Here is a 20,210-nt window from a genome sequence, read left to right as displayed (position 1 = left end):
CTGCAGTTGTGATACCCAATGTCCTCTCTCACTACTTAAGAAACTATAGCAGATACCTCTGAGATTCAGAAGAAACAAATAATTGTTTTAAATTGTTTTTAAACAAATAATCTTTGGTGTTGCAATAGAATTCGAGCAAACATTCAATGGGAAAAACGGGACAAAAGTTTTGTGATTTTTGTAGCATGTAGCTAAGCGTTTTTTGACAAAAAAAAAAGAAAAAGAACGTTAAGTAGGCAAGAGGCTCTGCTTTTTCTTATTAATCATGTTACACTATGTTCATACATGGTATTTAAACAAGACCAAGGATTTATGCCCTAGAGGTCAGGTGCCTTATCTTCTAGATCTAGAGAATTTCACAGGTCAGTCACTGCTTGAATACTACACATAAAGCTTTTGAGAAAATGAACTCATTTCAGGACCATCGTTCTAAATATCACCGCTCAAGTAAATAAATCAAACACAAAGTAGTAAGTGCACCTTTAAACCATTTCACTTGAGGATGTGGGATTCCAGTTGTTTTACACTCCATAATAGTTGTGTCTCCAAGCGCAACCAGAATTTCATTTTGAACTATGGTCAATGTTGGGGCCTCTAAAAAGAAACAATATTGAAAAAATGAGTTTCTTATTCAAAGCACTTTTAAGACATAAATGATGAAATACTCTAATTTTATCTTGTTATGTGGAAGAATATTTGCATTAAAAGTCAGAGAGACAGTAGAGTGACAGACAAACACCGGGAAACAGAAAAAGTAGAGTCCGGAACGCCCAGAGCACCTGGACCATACATGGAATATGCAAGAATATAAGAAAAGAATTGGAAGAGTTTAATCATGTAGAAAGTAAAACGGTCATAAAGAATTTCAGTCATCTGCTATTAGTATAATAATGTAGTGTTTAGAGCACACAATTTGGAGTCTGTGTCCAGCATGCTGATGCACTACAGCAATTTACAGAAACATGATTCCTTCTCCAAAGACCCACTTCAATACCTTATTTTAGTTGTTTTCTGTTTGGTTGGTTTGGTTTGTTTGTTTTTCTTAGAAACAGCACAAGAAGAAGAAGATTAAGTCCCAGCTATCACCTAATGATACTACTCGCATATGAACGGAAAACAAAAGGGATGTTTGTGAGCTGTTCAACATATTTTCAGAGTTTTTCAAGATTTACTTCCACTGTCTTGTTTCTTTTACCCACCGATGTACGTAAGGGTGGATGTCTGTTTGTCTGTCCCAGCTGAGTTACTTGCCAAGCAACCGTAAATTCCTGCATCTTTTGGAATTGCCTTTCTGATGATTAAGGTGCCTTCTGGGGTCAGTCTATACCTGGGAACACAAAGGAGACCAACTAAAATGATTAATTAAGGAAAAGAGAAAAACTGTTACATCCACACTCCAAGCAGCAACAGCAGCAGCACGACTAGACTGGTTTATTTCTCATGATACACAATGATATTAGTATTACTATATCTACTAGAGAATATCAACACGTTTTGTGAAGAGCATTTAAATTAATCTTGTAAAAGAAACTCCCGAACAAGAGAACTAAAGTATCTCTATTTTAGAGATAAGGAAATTGAAATTAAAGAGTTATAAAGGCCAAGGTTGAGGTACTACTTGCAAACTCATAGGTTCCTGTGAAAGAAATTGTCAGAATATTTTGGCATCCTTCAAAACCTCTTTCTCACATAAGGAAAAAATAAAAAGAAACTGAGAAAGCTTTAACCCGTACCTGCTGGAACCAACGATAAACATATCGTTGTGTGTCCATACTACTGTTGGCTTTGGATAACCCATTGCAGAACACCTGATAGACACTTCAGAGCCTTCTGTAAAAGTCTGGTCCTTAGGTGAAATGACAACTCTAGGTGGTTCTAGTAAAAAACGTTAAAAACAGCAATTGAAAAGATTTATTTAGAAAACACGGATTATAAGAATCACTTTATTCCCCATTTTCAAACAGATGCATAGTGAGAAAAAAGTCCTAATAAAGATCACATGAATGCTTAACTACACTTACCTTCATTTAACCCAGCTAACGATCACCAGACACAGGTTAATTGCTTCAAAGGTCAGTAACTGCACTAAAATATAATCAGGCTGGTGATAACACATTCTTTTAAGGCTTTTTGTACTTATAACACTTTTCAAAGAGTTTCTATTTCTCTAGTTAACTGCCTTTTCTCAGAGCCCGCTCAGTTCCTCACTTCCTCCAGCCCAGTCTACCAACTCCTTAGCATAAAACATGCTTTATAAAACCTTTCTAAAAGTTAATAAAATGGGGTTCAGGGTACAGAGACCAAATTAATTCACATGCCTACAGAGTTTGCTTTGGTCTGAGATGCAGAACTTGAAGCTCCCAAATGTGGGTACCAATTTTGCCACAAAGCTGCCAGAACTAAGCAAAGTTCACCAACATGATCCACCAAGGTGATAAAACTGGGCTGAAATAAGAATAAGTAGTGCCAGGTCATCATTTGTAGTAGAAACTACGAGAGCGTAAGTGGTTTCAACTTAGACATAGTAATTACACAATAATTAACATAAAATTTTTAATGCATGCTTAAAATTCAGTGAGGCAGCAACAAAGAGAATTTCAACAAGTTTGAGTTAAATTTGTGCAGACTCCTAAAAGAGAAAGCCAACGAGCACGAGCCTGTTGGCAGGCCAACAGTAAGAATATAACCTGAGCGGTGCAAATAAAAGTCACGATGTACGTGCACACACATGGAAAAAAATTAACAGCAAAGTCACACTGCAGCCAACTGAATCTGCAGTGTGAAATGCTAATGGATGATATGGATTTATATTAGCTGTACTTTTTCAAGAAGGGAGATAGGTGAGTTTCACAGAATACGTTCACTTCTGGCCTTCGACAGAATTGCTCAGTAAAAAAGGCCCTGAGAATAATTCCCTGTGGCAACTGATGCTTTCTTCTGTGGTACCTATGGTTTTGGCTAACTCACGGCAGCAAGAAAAAGATGCACATCACTTAACAGATGAAAACATAGCAACTCATAGTACTGACCGCTACTACTTCATCTCAATTAAGGCATCAATCTTTATCTTGGGAGCTTTGGCTTTTGCTAATCACACACTGCCTGGGGTTTAATACGTATTCCTCTGCAGCTGATCTTTTTACTAGCAACCACAGAATGAAAAGCCTAAGCCTAACTCTCCCTTTGGGGAGAATAAAAGGGGCTAAATATGTGTAATGCAAAGAAGGAATCCAGGGCTGCTCTGCATTGCTCATTTTCGTGAGCTTCAGTGGGAATTACACCATCCTATAGATGCAGGGGACATTCGACACGTGGCTTCTAAGGAAAAATCTGTCTAAGAGCCAGAAAACACAATCTATTTCCATGTGCCATAATCCATCCAGAACAAGATGTGATGCTATGCCACTTCCAGGTGAATAGCATCCGTCTTTCTAGTTCAGTCCAATTCCAAGTGCTACTACTAATTGACGGGTTAATACCAGGGCAGTTTCATCACGATTGCAGGGAGAAAGATTGTTTCTAAGTTCTACATTGCAATACCATTTGCTTAAAAAGCTGCTGACTGTAAACCACAGCGTTTCTGGTCTCGAAGAATGTCCCTGCAGAAGACTGGGATGCTTCTAGGGCAGAAGCGAGGCAGGTTCTGCCTCCTGGCGGGGGAGAAACGCTCTTGAGTCAGCAGGTTTTGAAGCAAATTGTATTACGACACAGAAGTTCAAAAAGAATCTTCCTCCCCGTGATCTCACCAGAGGGGATCTGTGACTGATAGAAAATGAGATAATGACAAATTAAATGGTTTTTAAATGCTCAAACATCAAACTAAGAACGAGGATAAGAACAGAAGGAGATCTCGTCATCTTTTACAGAGAAGGGTTTAGTCAGAACGATCAAGGTTTGGGAAATGCAGGCTGGCAGGTCTATCGATATTATTAATCAAGTCGCTCTCTGCTGGCTTTAAGAAGGTTTCTGTGTCTCTGCAGGTCCAACTTCACTTGATAACATGGATTAATTACAATAAATTATAGCTACAAGGCCGGGCAATACATAATGATGCCGTGGGTATCATCTGCCACAATCGCAGTTACTACAGAATGAGGCATCCTGTAGTATGTCTCACTGACTCAGAGAGCAAGGTTCTTGAGGAAAGCATAAGTAGTTTTGAAATATAGTTAGTAGTAACATCAGCACACAAGTCATGGGCGTAACTTTGGTTTAACCTTTTTACTGCGCTTTTACTTAAAATATTTGCACTGTGGTTTGTGTTTAAGTTCCATGAATACTTCACATCTGCATGTGTTTCACGCAAACTTATCCACACATCCCTAGTGAGCACATAAAATCATTTTTTCAAAGAGCAATGTAATTGCTAGTTTGAGGAAGACTTTTTGATGCAACATGGCACCTGGTGCTCTGGGGAGCAGAATTATTATTGCCAAGACTCCATGACTCTGGTTTCAGGCACCAACTAGACGTGTGAGCTTGTAAAGGCTGTAAGTATATGCAAAACCACACAGCTACACTGCCAAAGACAATGAATAAATTAAATAATAAACAGCAACTGATTTGCACAGAGTTGCAAAATTGTAAACCCAGATGCATACAGTGCCTTATTTCTTAAATTTATGGCCATTAGACTTTGCCAAGTTCATCAATTTTTCACTGGTGCAGTAGATTTAATAAAGAGCTTCAGGGTCTGAGAAGTCCCTCCTGTGTTTCGTAAGAGCTCCAAAATCCCTGAGCTCCCAGTGGAACGGCACCAGAGGAAGGCAGAGCCATAGTTCCACTAGTACGAGGATTCAATCCACAGCAGAGGGTACAGGGAGAGGCAACAAATCAGTGCGAGTTACAGAACTGTCCTCGAGTGATTCATGATGTGCACAGCTTTCTCAGCTATTTTTATTTTGGTTTAAATCCTGCCAAGAGACAGTGGGAGATATTCTGCATGCTCTGATCTTGGGGAAGGTCTAGTCCCATGTTGATATTAGGAAATTGTTTGTCTCTGATGCTAATTACACATCGTGCTTTGGCAATACACTGTCACCCATGCGGTTATTTTCACACAATGATATCAGGCAAGCAGAAGAAGGCACAAAAAATGTTTGTATTTAACATATAAGCAATATGATTCTAGCTACCAGCTAGAATGAGTAAGACCACGTTTGCCACTGATTTGCCACCTTGTTTTGTTGCCCCAAGGCAGGCAGGATGGGCTCTCTTGTACGACACCTCAATTTGATTTCTTTTGCTTTGTTCTTTGTCGCACAGGGAGAAGATTTGAACATGAGTGGGGTGGAAATATCCAGCTTTACTATTGCGATAACCATTAACATATGTCAGTGAGTGAGACAGAAGACTGGGGTTATGTGGATACTGAAGAATTCCTCCCAGAGCGTAGATTTCCACTTTGAGGTCAGATCAGGCACAGATTTCACATTATATAGAATTATATCCCCTGTGATGAAATAATAACACAAATACACATAACCTGTTACTACATTCACAAAGGGAATCCTCCCTGTTCATCTGGTTTCTATTATTTTTAAATCATGGTTTAGCAACTTGCATTGGAATCAATATTCAATTCTATACTTTTATTCACCTGGCAAATGAAAGAGGTGTGGAAGAAAAACTGAAAATGAACAGAAAAACTGACACAGGCTCCTGTTTGAACAGCAAGCTGAGAACAGATTTGTTACAGCATTGAGATCAAAATGTTCAATAGAGATCGCTGCACAGCGCACCACAGAAACATCTGTTCCCGTAACTGCTTATGCGCTCACTCAGGTACAAGATGCACAGTTCGTGGTTATTTTGGGGAGACTCTCCACAAAGCTTCCAAGCACAAATTTAACTTCTAGAGGGTGAAAGGGAAGTATTATTGGAATGTTCTTCTTGTTTAGCCCAGGAGTACACACAAGCTGAAACGCCACCAATGCCAACAGCACTCTTTGCTACCACTGACAGAACCAGTTGCTCTGCTGTGATATATTCATATATTGTAATGAATAATACGATGCAGCATCCACTCCAAGAAACGATGCTGTGAAAGACAATTTTCTCTCTGTAGCCAAAAAAACTACTTCTCAAAAGACACACAGATAAGCACTACACTCAGAGGATTCTCACCAAAGCTGTTTTTCACAACCTTCCTGAGCTTCCTTGTAGCTTGGCATTCACTGACCACATGCAGACTCTATCAGGAAAAATTAAGCATATGATAATTATTCACCAGCTGTGAACAAGAGGCCACAAAGAAATGGCGAGACACCATACATACCACACACCTGGCCTTGACAGCGAGGTCCCTGCAGAAGAAAGACTCACAGAAGGAAACAGGTTCCTTCCTTCTTATGCCCCTGTACTGGCTTCATACTCAGCCCTGGAAGGCTGTAGACTCAAGAAAAAACACTTGGCAAACACCTTTTTAAATGAAAACAAAATAGTTCAGGCTTCCTGCTCCAGCAGAGCAGCACTGAGGTGCTGTAGATAAAGAAACATCATCTTGGAAAACCAGTACTTTGCACAAAGGGAAATAGGGGACTCTGACAACATGAACTTCGGGGGTTCTTCTCAGGGAATGTGCCCGCATATTCACATGACAGAGAGACAGTTCGCTATATTGAAATGCGATACTGAACTTGTTTATGCTCCTATGAATTACCAGGGACTGTACACCGCCCTCCGGGAAGAGTCGCCAATCCAACAATACCTAACAGTTTAATTCATTATTTCCTCATGCTTTTTATCAACTGTTGTAGCAACGGGGATCAAATATCCTGCAAGAAGCTTGTTTCGAAGCAATCCATACGGTGTATTGCCTTGACGTTTGGGTAGACCAGAAGACATCTAGAAGTACCAATCTCTAAAAATATTATGGTTCCATTCCTCAAAAACTCATCTTAAAAATCCTTCTAAAGGCTGACATTTTCTCGGAGAAAGCAGCAAGAAAACAAGCAAGACCAAGAAATCAAATGATGCAAGACACTAATTTCCTGTTTTATTTGATACCTTAATGCTTTGTCTTTCATGAAGTTAGAACTCTTTGGAGTAAGAACTCTTCCAACTCTGAACACTATTAAAAATTACAAAAGCTTAATCATCACTTATTTAGTTGAGTTTGTGATTAATTATATAAGAGACAGAAAATGTAAAGAAATTTCTAGCTGGATGAGAGAGTTTTTTTGTCCTGCTTTTGTACTGATAGAGGATGTCAATCAGAGAATATTACCAAAAGAAACCTCCCGAACAATAAATCCAGGCCAACTCATGAAATCAGGCCATAAGAGTGACTGCTCCAAAAATGCAAACAATTTCCCCAATTAACCGAATGTAGGAAGGAACCTTTTACGAACAGCAACTGTGTGAAGACAAATGAACCTCATTAATTTTCTTGAGTGGGAGAACTCGGGAGAGGCTGCTCAGGTAATTCCTGCTCACCTGCATTTCTTGTGCAAGAGGCTCATTTCCAAAAAACAGCTGAATTGCTATCATTGAGCCTGCTATAAATGATAATTAGCACCGAGGATACACACTGATTCAGCTCGTTCTTTCAAAGAATACTGACTTTTCCATCAAAGAACATTCCTGAGAGTTCAACTGTTTTACTTTCTGCTCTAACAGAGGTGGAAGTGCCACAGTGCTAACAGATTTGGGGTAGGAATTTTAAAATACAGAGCCTGGAAAAAATATCAACTCATCTTCTCAGACAGTTCCAAGTAACAGCCTAGAAAGAAGCACAGAAGGCACTAAACTGCTTTTCATTCTTTAGGACAGACACCTTGTATTTCATTAACTTTCTAAATTTGAAATGGCAAGTAAAGCACAAGCACTTGAATTTTACCCCCTTTCTTGTTTTCTCCATGTTTAAAGAACTCAGCACAGTATAACAAATTCTTCTTTGCCCATTATCCATGGATCTAAGTGAATGATATTCACACTATCAGTTATACAGAGATCTGAAAGACAAAGGTTTTTATTTCTGTATTGTGTCTTCTCAGAGAAAAAGAGCGGAGGACATTCAGGGAAGCGAGCACTGGGTTATGCCAAGGAGGCAATTTACCTTCTGTCTATCTAGGCAGAATTATTCCAGATATAAGCACGTTCATGCTCAAAGTCATTCAGTCCTGGTTGCTGCTCATTGTCTGGAACGTACCTGAGAATTGCCATTGCTTTGGTTGAGCCAAGACACATACACGGTCTGGTGTCCGGGGCTGCTTTTTTGCAGCCTGCATTTCAAGCTACTAGTTGGCTGGTAAGTGTTCCCAGGGCAGGTCCTGCTTTCCCCCGCTGCACAGCGACCATAGCTGGCTCCATTTACACAGCAGGACAGCTCTTGTCACCTTTTGGCTTGACAAAAGAACACTTAGCAGACTGTTATTACAGCAATGGCAGTTCTTTAATGCCCAGGTTACATACACACTTTATTTCTGATGCAGGCAGGTGGAACACATAACATGTATGCTTAGGTCTTTCAGGTACAGCTTAGGTGTTTCTAGCACAGATCACTCTCAATTTATTTAACAGTGCTACTTGTAAGCAGATGCTAAAAACACCTTTCAGATGTGATGGTGATACTAGGCAGGCATTTATACATTTTTAAATGTTCAACATAGCAGGTAAAGGAAACCCACCATGCTATGGACAGAACCAGCTGAGATTACTGAACTCAAAGAGCTCTACTAATCGCCAACAAAGTTTCTATATGCTATATGCTATATGGCTGTGTTGTAGAGGCAAGAGACAATTGCAATCATTAAAAGAAGTGCTTCGTTGTCTACTCTTAGTTACACCAGAAAACATGAAAAACCAAGACTGCCGTAAAAACACATTTAGTATCACCCAAATTTCAGGGATCTGAGTTTTAATTGTGTATTTGAAATTCTTGGAGAGGGAAGAAAATAAACAAACAAAAACCCCACAAAAATCAATCTCTTCATGCATGCTATTTCAATTTCTAAAAAAAAAAAAAGCTTACATTCCTCAAAATGCCTTCCTAAATTGATATTACATATACATATGAAAACATCAAGAACAAAACATCAAGTTACCAAAACACTCCATATTAATTCAATCTGATAAATATCCATATAGCAAACTCAAAGTCTGCCTACAAGACTGACAAACTGGAAGGAAGCTCACACAGCCATGGAATTTCCCTCAGCAGTGAGAAATAGATCACTGAAAAGTTTACAGGATCAATGTTTCACACTCCTTCTGATAAATTATATGAAGGATCTGAAAAAGTAGTAAATGCCCTTAAAAATATGTTTATTTCCATACAAGGCAAATCTGTTGGGAGAACTTGGGCAATTCATGCTCTGTAGCCACCATTTAACCATGTCCAAAGATGAACACGTACTTTGAAAGTCAGTCCCAGCACCCAAGCAGCAGCAGCGCAATCCTGGATGGCTTCAGAGCTTACACGCCTTGAAATTATAATGTAAACCAGCATCCAGTGACTTTTCAGATTACTCTGAGCAAAATACTGTCACTCCATAGATAAGCACAAGTTTTAAACAGCATCCTCATCTAGCTGTGCTCAGTATTAGTGGGGAACCATTAGTGACTTAGTATAGTGGGTTCTTCTTAATACAGAACAGGCAACTGGGGCAAAAAGTCAATTCTCATTCAAGATTTCAGTCTGTATTTGTACAGCTGCTGGCACAAAAATGAGATGAGTGTTCTTTTTCAGAAACGACAGCATCCAACCAAAAGCTTTCAAAACACGGGTTTATTACAATCCACTTAAGCATGTAAAGCAGAGGCTGGGTTATTTTTAGAGCTACCAGCATTTGTTCTCTGCCTTAGCTCCCACTCCAGAAAAAGTGGGAATGAAAGCAGTGTTTATTCTCTTATGATCCAGAATTCAGAGATCTACATGGAACCGTCCCAACAATAATAAAGGGCTTCAATATGAATTTAATTGGACATGCCGAAATACTTGCAGCTACACAAAGCACGAACCATCTCAATCTATTAACAAGACTTCAAATTTCCTTCTTCTGAATGTTAATAACCACCCTATAAAGCTTTTACTTCTTACATATAGCCACCCTTTACTCTTTTGCTGCCAAATAGAAACTGTTCTTTTGAATACTATTCTAGACGCTAACAAGTGCTCCAGATAGTACATGACACAATCACACTCCAAAATACCTCCAGAAATCATTTTAACCAAGCAAACTGAAATGATTACAAATAATAGTGGATATTACCATCCCGATACCATTCAGCTTCTGCATCCAGCGAACTGAAAAGCTGGCAGGAGGATACTTTTTCCAAACAAACAGAGGCAGATACTACTGCACAAATCTCACTTCGGCTGCAGCTTAGTGTTTCCTACACATTTATTCTGTTCTAAGCATCTTTCATTAGAAATGAAAGAAAACACAACTCAGACTCTCAAGTAAGCCTGTCTAAACTGTCCAAGAGGCTTATCTCAGACATGTTTTAAAGCTGTCAGCAATACCGGTACCAGCCAAAACCTAATTCCCAACTATTTAATAGAATCATTCTACATATATAAGCGATTTGAAACTCAATATTCTGCTGTGGCAGCAGTAAACTTCTTTAGCTTTACTATAAAAAGCTGCCAGAAGTAATTTGGTCATTGTGTTAAAGCTCCCAGCTGGTCTATAGCCATGAGGGAGGAAAATCTAACTCCCAGGAAGAGATGAAGGAGGGAGAGGGATGCTTGTCTTGCTGCCTTTGACACTCTTCAATGACTGCCTTGATGGAAAAATCCTGTAGAATTTAAAACTAAGATTTCCAAATGTACGGAAGTTGAGGTTTTTTTTCATGGCTTTTTTTTCCTTTGGCCTTGCAGAAATTTGACAGTTGTAACTTTGCTGTAGCCATCTAAGGGTAATTCACACAGATCAATGAAGAAACACTTCGCCCCGCTGTATTTTGTAATAGGTCCTACAAAACTGATTGCACACCTACTTATTGTGCTTTGGGAAAGCAATATGTTCTTCCTATATGAAAAGCTACATCCGTTTAGAGTAAGTGTTAAGAACTCCACTTTCAACCCTTCTGTGTTTGGAGCACCTTGAGACAGGCAATTCCAGTCAATTTTTCTTCTTCCATAACACAGTTTTCCACTAGTTAACAAAGTACTAGAATTACAGCAGCAAAGTTAACAGAGCTATTCACTCTGCATAGAATATGACCTGGCATCATCAGCAAGCAGAAATCCTGGCAGAGTCACCAACAAGCAGACAGAATAGTTTTCTCTCTAACTAGTTTAAGTTCTGCATCCTCTTACCCAAAGGTTCAAACCTCCTCGTGACCAAGGCAAATGGAGAGATATCTGCAGTACTTTCAAATTTTAAAACAATTAGTTCCAAGACAAATTAGTGCTTTATACATATTTTTTTGAAATTTGTTCCTGATGAGAAGCATGGTCTGGTCTCACCCATGCTGTTGCTTTCAGTTCTGAGATACTTCTAGAGTCTTTGCCTTCATAAAATCTACCCCTTTATAAAATCGTGATTAGTTCTTCGGTTATACTGATTGTCACTATAAAACAGATACAATAATATAATACACATAAAAAAATTAGAAGTACTATTCTGCTACAGAGATATAAAATAATCCAGATGAACACAGAAACTTTTACCAGTTGAGTTACACATATACAACTATAGTTATAGGTTCATTGAAAAAACAATCCACATAGCCAGCCTGTAAATATTCTCAAAGTAGAGGCTGGCTACAAATATTGGGGAGCGGTATATGCAGCTATTCCTGTGCTCTGCTCTTTATGAGACACACCAAAACAAACTCAGGTTCCGTTCACTTGCAGAGCAGTTAAATATGCAGTTAGAGGAGGGGGAGGTTCAAACCACGGCTCAGAGAAGCACAAGGCGGTTTCACAAAATGAGCACTAGTATTGTTTGCTGCCATTTTAAAACAGGAAAGAACTACATAATGTTCTGTCCGTCTCTGAGTGTTTTTATAAATAGGCATAAATAAAATACAAAAGTTACTAAGAAAGACAGCTCACAAGATAAAGAAAATATAAAGCATGACAGAGTAAGTTTAACATGCAGTTTCCTCATTACCTTGCACTGTAAGGAAGACCGATGCTGTGGTAGATCCACCCTCGTTGGAAGCAATGCAGTTGTACTTGCCAGCATCTGTGAGCTTTACAGCCTTCACCTCTAAGGACAGGTTGCTCATCATCCTTATTCGCAGGGGCTCCTGAAGCCTCACGTCCCAGCCATTTCTCTGCCAGGTGAGATTGTAAGGCACCGTGCTTAAAGTGAGGCAAGTCAAGATGGCTCCTTCGCCAGGGACAACCGTGACATTATTAGGAACCTGAATCATGGGCGGGGGCTCTGTGTAGAAAGAACAGAATACAGAATAAAATTATAAAAGAAAAAGGGCTGGGAGTCTTTGCTTCATTTGTGGATTCTGGATGAACAGCTTCAAGTCAACTGTAGTATAAAAAAATTAAAAATAAATAAGGTAATATTGGTTTAATATTTAGTTTCATTTCACATTGCTGAAGCCACAAGCCAGAGCAGCACCCTCATTCCCTGATGCTAAACTACCCAACAGGAACTTAGATCACAAGAACACAGCTGATTTAGGTCAAGACCAGTGTGTTGTGCAGGATGAAGATCGCGCCACGTACGAGAGAAGATGCAGCACTATGTTCTTTGAGCTCATCTAGCACTGGAGAAGCCACCAAGAGATGAGAGCAGCACAGGACCAGAAGGAAGAGACAAGAGACAGGGCCACCACCAGGTCTCAGTGCCTGATCTCTGACTGAGGTGTGACCACGCATGACAGAATCTGAGCTACACACTAAATTCTTACAGACTTGTGTATGAAAGAAAAACACACTACTAGCAAGGTCTTCTAATAGCAACGATGAAACCAAGTCAACAGTTACTCTAAGGATAATTATTAAGTTCTTTCCATGATGGTTTCTATAAGGGCATGCAGAAGGATAGAGGATCCGTTCCCTTAATTTTATTTGATCAAGGACCTTGTCAAGTAGGATAAGGAAAAGGGGAGGTAATAAACACAGTATAAGGAGACACAGGCCTGACAGATGAACAACAGTAGAAACAATGACAAGAAACAAACTTTATCATGCTGATTGATGGGCTATCAAGAAGCTACAAGCATCATTTCAAAGAGGAGCCAACCTGGAATTTTCTACTGCTGAGGACACAAACCTGGGGTCCCAAATATGTGGGGGGATGCTGTCGAACTAAGCAAATCATTGAAGGAATATGCTGGGGAAGTGAACTGGGGAGGAACAGGCAGAAAGGGGCATAAAAGGGGACTGTTGCATGCAAAACATCACCAATCAGTACTCCTGTCCAACCAAGGCCTGCACCTGATCATCACACTCTGTCCTGTCTTATTAAATCTTTAACTCTGTGTAATCTCACTCCCTCTCCATTCTGGAGCTGCAGTCACTTAAAAGATCCCTTAAAAGTTTCCACTCAAATCTTAGGTACCAATTTTATTATATTTTCCTTCGTATCCTATTTTTCATTGTAACTTCCACTATTTGTTACTATTTGCTTTCCACTCTACTTATCGGCACACTTTTGATCCTTGATCTATCCCACTCCTGGAAGAAAGCAGCTGCAATAATTTTGTACTGGAATTAAACTTTGAAACCACAGATGCGTAAAATAGGAGCAGTCATCCTGATCCTTCTTGAGATGTCACTGATAAAGGAGGCAACATTTCAATGCTAGAGAAAGAAAATGCAGTATGTATCACTTTATGAATTCCCACTAAAAACATATATATATACACATATATATATATATTAATTCCATTTAGTTTTCCCCAGACTGATTCTTACTGAATTATATTCTGAGTGGGATGCTTTAGCAGAAATAAGACAGCTGTTAGAGCAAGACCACATCTTTATCAGTATACACCAAAAAAACTATTATCCTAAGAAAAGCAAGAATAACAAGGAATAAAAAGAAAGCCTGTATTTATTAAGGGTGAAAGTCACTCCCAAGCTCAGGGCCAGCCATAACTCCTCCTCACTCAAGTCTCCTGTGGAGTCTCAGACGAGGGTCACAAGTGTTGGGCTCGATCTGTGCAGGGCAATGAATCACTCACATGCTGGGTGTGCAGCCCTGCTGCCCCAGAAACACAATCCCCAACAGCAACCACTTTTGTTACCAAAACTGTGTATTTTAACACATGCAGAGGCAAGAAAAGCTAGACTTGCTTATTTACTGAAAATGGAGTTTCTCCTCTGCACTTCAGGTTTTGTTTTGTTTGGAAGAAATGACAAATCTCCTAGTGCGTTCCATGGGCATATCACCAAGTATGTTACTTAAGCTTAGAAAAGAGAGCGATGAAGGCCCGCACAGGACTAAAATCCCCATTTCTGAATATCAGTCTGATGGACTACACCAGCTTCTTACCACAAGAGTGCACACACAGCATCCCCCAGCCAAGCTCTGAGCAGAATCCCCTGTACCCAGAGCACTCCAGTTAAGGGGCTTCCACAAGCCGACAAGCCATTTGCCATTTTAAAGATTTAATGAGCGAGACAAAGACAAGCTCAAGTGTTTGCTTTTTCTGAAACTAGCAAATGTTGACACAGCTCCAACGCCTTTCACACAGCAGCTGACAAAATGGATTATCTGTGATATACTGTCTGTCAGCTGAGCAAACTAAGAATACTTGAAAAGATTGTTTACTCTGCTTAAAGAAGAAATTTCAAGTAATTTTCTTCCAAATATTTGTACACAAGCATTTCAAAGCATCGCTCTCACATTAATCCTCTGCATGGCTCAAAACAGAACTAATTCCTCATGTTTACATAGCGAGCCGGTTTCAGCCGATCTCTCAGTGCTCTGTAAATGAGAGGATACAAGAATTTCCCCCCTCGTCACTCTTGACTTTCAAGTGCTACCCATATCACAAGAAAAAAGTTAGGATACTCTTTCAGTTTTCTCTGTGATAAGGAAGTTTATTGCAACTTCCAGACCAAGAATCCCTATGCCCACAATGTCTGGTGCAGAATATAACAGCTTCCGGTCCTCCAAAACATGGATTGAACCAAACAGGGGAATACCCTGTCGGCCTGAAGGATTGTCGTAGGCAAAGGATAAAGCAGCACTTTGAAGTGAGGGCTTGGTAACTAGCGATGTTACTGTTCAATTCTACTCAAGTACTTTGTGTGACTAAAAGGATGTTCCTCTCCTCAAATTTACCACTTGGTGTAAGAGCTGTTTCTCTACAAACTTTGCCTTGCATGCAATCAACAATATCACACTGGTTTCTTTGGATTTGCTCACACTGCAGCAAAACATATTTGCCTGGGAAAGAGGTGAAGGGACATATAGTCACCTTCTTCAATTGCTGAGTGGGTTGTTTTAGAGAATACAAAATTTGAGTCTTCTCAAGGCACAAACAAAAAGGATGAGAGTCTGGTCATAATATGCAGCAGGGGAAATTCTGACTAGACATGCAAAATATTTTCCTAGTGGGGGTAGTTAAGCACCAAAGGCCGCCCGTGGAACTTGTGAAATCTCTGTCCTTGGGGACATTCAACTTTTCGTTGGACAAGAGTCTGAAAAACACAATCAAGCTTGGAAATCGATTCTGCTTTGAGCTGCGGGTTGGACTAAGTAACTGCCAAAGGTTCCTCCAGCCTTAACTGTTTTGTGATTCTACAATTCATAATCCAGGTTAACTAACCCAGGTTACCTACTACAGGAGATACAAGACAACAAGCAGTTATACGAAACCCTGAGGCTGAACTCAAATTGCTGTTGCGAGCTCTTCCATCCTCATTGCCACTGCAAATTAACAGCTCCAGTGTCCACCCTGCCCAAGAGCAACGGTTTACACTTCTGCGTGACATAAATAAGATTTTCTTCTCAATTTTTGCTGCTGGTCATCTTCCTGCAGAAAACCTCTACTGGCTGCTGAAGCAGATCAAGACCACACCTGGTTTTATGTTTTCTCCATCTGTGTTTGGGCTGCATCTTGGTTTACAGTTACTGCAACTGAATTCCTCTGATGGAATAAAAGGATTAACTTTGTGAATTAAAGCCTGTTGGTTTACTTTGGAAACTTTTCTAGCCAATCTGCAATTGGAACTCTCAACATCATCATCTGCAGGCAATAACCAACATCCCCATGTCCCTGCAGTCAACACACAGTACACAAGCAATGTAGACTAAATTTACTCTCTTCCTTTCTTTGACTCCAAATTTGTGTGTCCAAAGCTTGACCAGGATGACACTATTCACAGAATCACAGAAAGCTATAGCTAGTGGCCATTTAAACTGAGATTTTTATGAAGTTAGGAGCATTTTAAATTAAAACCAAACCACAACCCACAATAAATAGTGGTTAGAATCATCTGTTGGATGGGTAATAATTGCTAGCGAATCTGGGCCTAGCAACTGAATACTACTGTTTATTCAAAATTATCTTTGTGATTAGTCTCATTTATTCCTCAATTTTACTTCCTTCACCTTATTCACTTTTTAAAAATTCAAGGTAATATATGAGAAAATATTTCCAACAATTTACTGCATCTCCTTTAAAAAAATGCAGAAAACTATTGAATGCAACTTTTGTAATTCCTTGTCTATCCAATAATACATACAAACAAGTAAACACACATTGCTATATCTTGAAATAAAAATGAGAACAACTGAAATCTGAAATTTCAACTTCTGTTTCTATAGGCCATATCTATTCTGCAAGCCCCCCTGACAGAAGGAACTAATTAAAATTATTACAATGTTAACATTTTAAACCAGCATGCTGAATAAAAATCAGCACTTTTGTGTATGTGGCTGAGAAAAAACTCATTAATTAAAAATGCATTTAGAACTGACAGTGTAGTTTCTTGGCCGCAGGTGCCATTTATCTCTGTGAAGCTTTCCAGCACAATGTATTATCACATTTCAGCACAGAAGGACGGACAAGGACCCACCTGATACATCCAGAAACGTCTGCGCACGGCCGGTGCCTGCACTGCTCATTGCCAGACATTCGTAAAAGCCTTCGTCAGACAAGGAGACCTCGGCAATTTCCCAGCTCATACTAGACGATTCTCTGGAGGAAGAAAAGAGCATACTCACTAAATTCCTGAAGGAATCAAGAGGTATGTGAACTTGGATTCCTGCCTCCGGACACAGGAGATTTCTACAGTATTTAAGAGGAAACACAGACCCTCCGATGAATACACTGTTAGGCTTTTTATAAGAATTAAGAAATACAAGTTTTGCAGAACATCTCATTTGCACATCTACAAACGCCGTTAACATGTGTTAACAGTTGTCACACAACAACTAAACCCACGGTATTCGCAGTCATCCACGCAGCTGCTCATACTCTGTTGTTAGATTTACTACTTGAGAAGATACCGTAACACCGACAAGTTTCTGTGTAGCGCCGGTATGTGGTACCCAACCTGTGGCTCTTACTAGCAAGGGGAACAACGGTTCATGCTCCCAGCATGAGCTTCTCGAACAGATAGGGGCTACACATAAAGGAGACCCTGTACTTTACCAGATATAGGCTACTTCCCCCCACTTCTATATGTAAATGCACGATAAGGTTCACACAGTGGAGAGGGCAGAATCCACCCTGCTACGAGATGACAACACCCAGGCAGCTGCCTCTGTACTTTCTAAACTGCAGGAACTACCTCCATCCCAAACAGTTATTAATACAATCCAGCAAAATGTGAAGTATCTGTATGGAGATGGCTCTGACTTCTGCTCTGCCGGCTGCATTTCTGAACTTCAGACCAACAATAACTATAATAATCCAATATTCTGCGCATTGATTGCCTAGCTGTACGAAAATAAACAGTGCAACAAATATAAAGACAGAATTGCTGGATTCAAGGCTGAACATGGAAGGTGGGATGTGAGCAAGATAATGTAACAAGAATCTAGAGAAATACTCAGAGTTTTTCTATAAATCACAGCGAGGGCAAAACTGATAGACAATAATAACATGTGTCTATCACAAGCAGCGTTAAAGAAGAGAATAAAAGTATAACTACATTAACTGGTGGCTGCCTTGCTTAAAAACAGACACTCTTACAGCTTCTTGAGATTCAAACCCACATTTTATACAACAAATGGTGCAACAGCCACACAGATGATGACATATATGAGCAAAACAGTGGTTCTTCTGCAGGGTCCCAGTGCTCCCTGTGGCCTGTTGCTATGGCATATAAACAAAACTGATGAGCGCTAAAACAGCCCTGATAGTTTTGGCAAGTAATCACCATGTTATGGGAAAACACTAAATCAGTAAATCCTTTGTCTCTCTTTTGTTTGTCTGAATAGATTGATTTATCAACCCTTAAAGGACACAGAAAGAACAAGAGAAAGACACTTGGAATATGCATGGGAGCTCAATGCTGTAGCATCATGAGACAGACAATCCAATTACACCACAAAAGACATTATAGTGACCTTAAATGGCTTCCTACTCATTCTCTCTTACTTCAGATTTTACTCTAGATAACCTAGTATATCATATATCAAATTATGACGTTTTGCAGCACAATGCTGGCAAACGGAAATGGCAGTAATTGTCAACGCTAAAGAATAAGGTAGTTTCTTCCAAGAAAAAGTGAGAAACTGCTCTTTTTCATGGAAAGTATGTTAAAAGTGAAATTACGCAATCCTATTCTTCTTCATTCCTGATTTCTGCTACACAGCAGATGTCAAACATGGAAGCCTTGAGAATGGAAGCATAAAAGGAAACGTGTCCAGAGTGGAAAAGCTTAGCAAACAGATACCTGTGGTGGTCTATTAAAAATAAATAATTAAACAACGGCAGCAATGCATGATACACACCTCGAGGGATCTCCCGCACTCTGAAAAGCAGTAACCACACACAACTCTTTGTGATGCGTTACTGGGATAATACAGCACCTTTCAGCATCAAATTGTTTATTTACCCACATCATTTTATAATATCTGCAACCTGCCGATCGAGCTGCTTATGTAGGCAGCCTTGAAAATACAAAGGTACTCCCTTAGCCAAGCTGCTTAGTCTGGAGACTGAATCACATCCTGGTTATTAGTTACTGCGCAGAGCACAGTGATATCCTCATTGTATCCAGCCTCCCTTCAGGGTCACCACAAGCCAGCACACTCCAGATCATCTTGTCACCCAAGAAGTCACCAGCAGCAGCCTGGGGCTACAGGAACAAACTACAACCTGAGCTCCACTCACACCACGCTAGCAGACACATAGTTTGGAGGGATATATTCTGCACGGTTTAGCAAATCAGATATTAGGCTAGACTAACAGCCATAAATATCCATTGATTCAGAGTTATTATTATTATTTTCATTAACTAATGGATCACCTTCCTTGTCAGAACGTCACATGTTAGTTTTGCTGATTCTGCCCTTTGCAGGGTTGGTGGCATCTGCCATTCATAATACAGAATGGATCTTCAAGACACATTGGTGCTCAGTTCCCACCAATTTCCCACTGGAATTAGGTGCTTTTCTACCGTTTTTTGCCTCCTAAATGAGACTTGTCAGAAATGCATCAAGACATTAATCAAAATCCAAGTTCTCCTACTAGACCCACTCCAGGATGTAGAAAACTAGAAAAACAAAGCTGCTGCAATTTACAGAATCTTCTTTTTCCTACACGTTACTCATTTAAAATTAGGAATTATTATTACAGCTGACAGTAGCTCTTGAATCAAAGTAAATAACATTTTCAAAGTACGTTCACTTCAAGAATGCCTAACCTATATTTATTCTAATGTTACTTTCACACAGACAACTATCATACTAGAACTACAACATTCAACTTATAAAGCATTTACTTTTTGAAATAAGTATTAAAAAAAAATTGAGTAAAGATGACATGTTGTCACCAAAATAAAACTCGGTCAAACTCATTCAATACAGAGCAACAATACAACTCAAATCTGCAGTGAATTAGTAAGCCGGGCAAATCCTGTATGGAACTTCACTACTAATAAAATGCAGACAAGCCAAGCTGATTTACTTCCTATTTAACTATGATCAATAATATTTGGCTTGAAATATATTTTGTCAAATTAACTTGGAGGATCTGTTCATTCATCTAGTCTATAACTCAAAAATGAAAAATGCAGCCCAATCATAAAGGTGCTGGATATGTGAAAAGGAACACAGGTGTGTGGTTTGGTAACTAAATAATGGAAAAAATGACACAGCTCCTGAAAT

At 39.5% G+C, this 20,210-nt stretch overlaps 1 protein-coding gene across 2 annotated transcripts in view; it reads right to left on the bottom strand.

Annotated features, from left to right (window-relative positions):
- Positions 1-20,210, bottom strand: part of HMCN1 (hemicentin 1) — a 186,274-nt gene that overhangs the window by 109,476 nt on the left and 56,588 nt on the right. For both annotated transcript variants that reach the window (XM_065072788.1, XM_065072789.1), the window contains exons 10-14: positions 16,949-17,070; positions 12,066-12,341; positions 1,734-1,875; positions 1,200-1,327; positions 481-594 (exon numbers count right to left, since the gene is read on the bottom strand). In XM_065072788.1, the coding sequence (XP_064928860.1) occupies positions 481-594; positions 1,200-1,327; positions 1,734-1,875; positions 12,066-12,341; positions 16,949-17,070 (782 nt within the window). The remainder of the gene's footprint in view (positions 1-480; positions 595-1,199; positions 1,328-1,733; positions 1,876-12,065; positions 12,342-16,948; positions 17,071-20,210) is intronic.

The sequence above is a fragment of the Columba livia genome, chromosome 8, assembly GCF_036013475.1.
Source record: "Columba livia isolate bColLiv1 breed racing homer chromosome 8, bColLiv1.pat.W.v2, whole genome shotgun sequence".
NCBI classification, from domain to species: Eukaryota; Metazoa; Chordata; class Aves; order Columbiformes; family Columbidae; genus Columba; species Columba livia.
This window is presented reverse-complemented; position numbering and strand designations above follow the sequence as displayed.